Below are 3,230 nucleotides of genomic sequence, written 5' to 3'. Positions count from 1 at the left end.
ATTTTATTTTATTTTTTTAGATGATAAAGAGTAATGTATTCAAGCTCAATTCATACAATACAAATGTGCATGAATAAAAAGTTAATAATGCCCATAGTTTCCCCCAGACTCACACCACAGAGGTAGCTGATGTTAAGGCATTGCTATGCATCCCTCCATGTTTTTCTTAGTGATCTAAAACTTATATAAAGAGAGATATGGGAATGTTTTCTTAATAAAAAAAATACAAAAGTGAGGACATTATTTTATTTGTTTCTGTTACCTAACATTAAATAAATGGACCCCTGTCACCTAAACAATAAATCCTGGACATCAGTTTTAGGTCAACTCAAATAGATCTGCACTTTGTGCAGTCACTTTCACTCTCCCAACATATTCAAGTCTTCATGACAAAGACCCCTGACCAATGCATATGCACACTTTAAATTTTAATAGCTTCTGTCAAATTGCATTATAAAGAGTTGTATTACTACAATGCATGCAACTCATTAACCACACTCTCGATAGCATGAATTTCTCATTTGAAGATAAATGCTTTAAAAATAATGTTATTGCAGCTGCCATCTTGCGTCCCCGCGTGTGTGCGCCTAATCTCAGCTGGTCCGCCCGAGACCCCCTGAGCGCCAACCCTAGTCCCCCGCGCGGTCCCATTTCCACTCCAACAAGATGAAAGAAACTATCATGAACCAGGAGAAACTCGCCAAACTGCAAGCACAAGTGCACATTGGTGGGAAAGGAACTGCTCGCCGAAAGAAGAAGGTGGTTCATAGAACAGCTACAGCAGATGATAAAAAACTTCAGTTCTCCTTAAAGAAGTTAGGGGTAAACAATATCTCTGGTATTGAAGAAGTGAATATGTTCACAAACCAAGGAACAGTGGTCCACTTTAACAACCCCAAAGTTCAGGCATCGCTGGCAGCGAACACTTCCACCATTACAGGCCATGCTGAGACAAAGCAGCTGACAGAAATGCTACCCAGTATCTTAAACCAACGTGGTGCAGACAGTCTGACTAGTTTAAGAAGACTGGCTGAAGCTCTGCCCAAACAATCTGTGGATGGAAAAGCACCACTTGCTACTGGAGAGGATGATGATGATGAAGTTCCAGATCTTGTGGAGAATTTTGATGAAGCTTCCAAGAATGAAGCAAACTGAATTGAGTCAACTTCTGAAGAAGATAAAACTTGAAGAAGTTACTGGGAGCTGCTATTTTATATTATGACTGCTTTTTAAAATTTTGTTCATGGATCTGATAAAATCTAGATCTCTAATATTTTTAAGCCCAAGCCCCTTGGACACTGCAGCTCTTTTCAGTTTTTGCTAATACACAATTCATTCTTTGCAGCTAATTAAGCTGAAGAAGCCTGGGAATAAAGTTTGAAACTAGATTAATAAAGTTCTTTGCCTAGGAAAAAAAAAAATAATGTTATTGCTTCATTTGCAAGACGATAGAAGCTCATTGCGAAAAATCTCTAGATTCCCAGTAGCCTAAGGTGCAATAACTAAGGCAGTCATTGTTAACACTCAGATCAGCATTTGTTTTGATATTTCTTTATGGCCATTGACACATATGCCAAACCTCTTAAGTCAGTGGTATCATGTTAAAACAGCTATTGTTTGACCTGCTTTTAAAATTCAGTGCTGTGTTGTGAACCTCTTTCTGGGTCAACAAATGGAGATTTGCACCATCAGTGTATTGGTGCAATGGGGGTACCTGTATTCTTCCTTCCCTCACTTTCTGTATATGTGCATTATTTCCAACTCTCACTTTCTGGGACACGTGTGTTCATACAAATCCCCATTCTTTTTTTTTAAGATTTTATTGATTTATTTGACAGACAGAGATCACATGTAGGCAGAGAGGCAGGCAGAGAGGCAGACAGAGAGAGAAGAGGAAGCAGGCTCCCTGCTGAGCAGAGAGCCTGATGCGGGACTTGATCCCAGGACTCTGGGATCATGACCCGAGCTGAAGGCAGAGGCTTTAAAACTGCTGAGCCACCCAGGTGCCCTATACAAATTCCCATTTCTAACTACTGGTGGTACTCTGTTTTAGGTTTCTTTTTTCAGAGATTAGAAATAATTACATTTGAAAATATCTAAAAGTATTTGCTTTTCTTCAAAGATGTGAACTACTGTTAAAACAAGTATTTGGATCTTCGAATTACTCAGTTTTAAAAAAAGATTTTGTTTGTTTATTTGAAAGAGAGCAAGTAAGCAAGAGCAGGAGGGACAGAGGGAGAGAGAGGGAGTAACCCAAAGAGACTCTGCCCTGGGCACAGAGCATGTGGAGCCTGATTTCAGGACCCTGAGATGAGACCTGAGCAGAAACCAGGAGTTGGACACTTAACTGACACTAACTCCATTTATTAAATGGAGCTTATGTTATGCTTTAATTTCCCCTCAGTTTTTAGCTTTCAACATGTTCTATGTTTACTTTTTTAATTTGGAAGGTATAGCATTTTTTTTGGTTCTATATTTATAATAGTAAGTAATAACCTTAAATCTACCTTTAAAATTTTTAACAGAATTATTAAATATTTTGCTCAATATTCAATTTTAGAAATAAATTACTATTATTCTATTATTTATAAAAATAAATATTGTCACTTAAGATGAAGAAATAAGGATATGTAATTATTACTCACTGCCTGTCATGCCCCAATTTTTTATTCCATGTTCTAGAAGTTTTGCTCCTTGGTACTATTGTAAATTATTAATATTTTTACATTGAGAGGGTATTCTTTTAAAGAATGGAAACTCTGATTACCTAAGTTAATTATATTTAATTATCTTTCTTTATTTTCCCTTATTATGGTATACTTCAATAGGTAAATCGTACATGTTTCAAATGTACACTTTGAAAAGTTTTGATACATGTCTGTGTAACCATCACAGCAATTAAGGCAATGAGTGTATCACTCACCCCTTAAAGTTTCCTTGTATCTTCTGGTAATCTGTACTTCATATACCGCCCTGGCCCCCTCTTCAGATGACTACTGATTTCTTTTCTGTCACTACAGACTAATTTGTATTTTCTAGATTTTATATAAATGGAGCCATTTAGTATGTAAGCTTTTTGCTTTGCTCCTTTCATAGTATAATTGTTTTGAGATTTATTTATGTTTCCATGTGTATCAATAGTTAACTGCTATTTATTTCTGAATGTATTCCATTGTACAGATATATAGTTGACCCTTGCACAGTCTAGATTTGAACTGGGTAGGTCTGCA

General features: G+C 36.6%; 1 protein-coding gene across 1 annotated transcript; it reads left to right on the top strand.

Annotated features, from left to right (window-relative positions):
- The first annotated feature begins 568 nt into the window (after positions 1-568).
- LOC123955403 (transcription factor BTF3-like) lies at positions 569-1,381 on the top strand. The gene has a single exon (XM_046027417.1). It carries the CDS (start codon positions 667-669, stop codon positions 1,153-1,155), a length of 489 nt encoding a protein of 162 aa, XP_045883373.1. The 5' UTR covers positions 569-666; the 3' UTR covers positions 1,156-1,381.
- Positions 1,382-3,230: the final 1,849 nt, after the last annotated feature.

Source organism: Meles meles, chromosome 13 (genome assembly GCF_922984935.1).
Source record: "Meles meles chromosome 13, mMelMel3.1 paternal haplotype, whole genome shotgun sequence".
Lineage (NCBI taxonomy): Eukaryota > Metazoa > Chordata > Mammalia > Carnivora > Mustelidae > Meles > Meles meles.
This window is presented reverse-complemented; position numbering and strand designations above follow the sequence as displayed.

Excerpts from the sequence above, each read along its gene's own strand:
- LOC123955403 (XM_046027417.1), top strand. The coding sequence starts at position 667 with ATGAAAGAAACTATCATGAACCAGGAGAAACTCGCCAAACTGCAAGCA.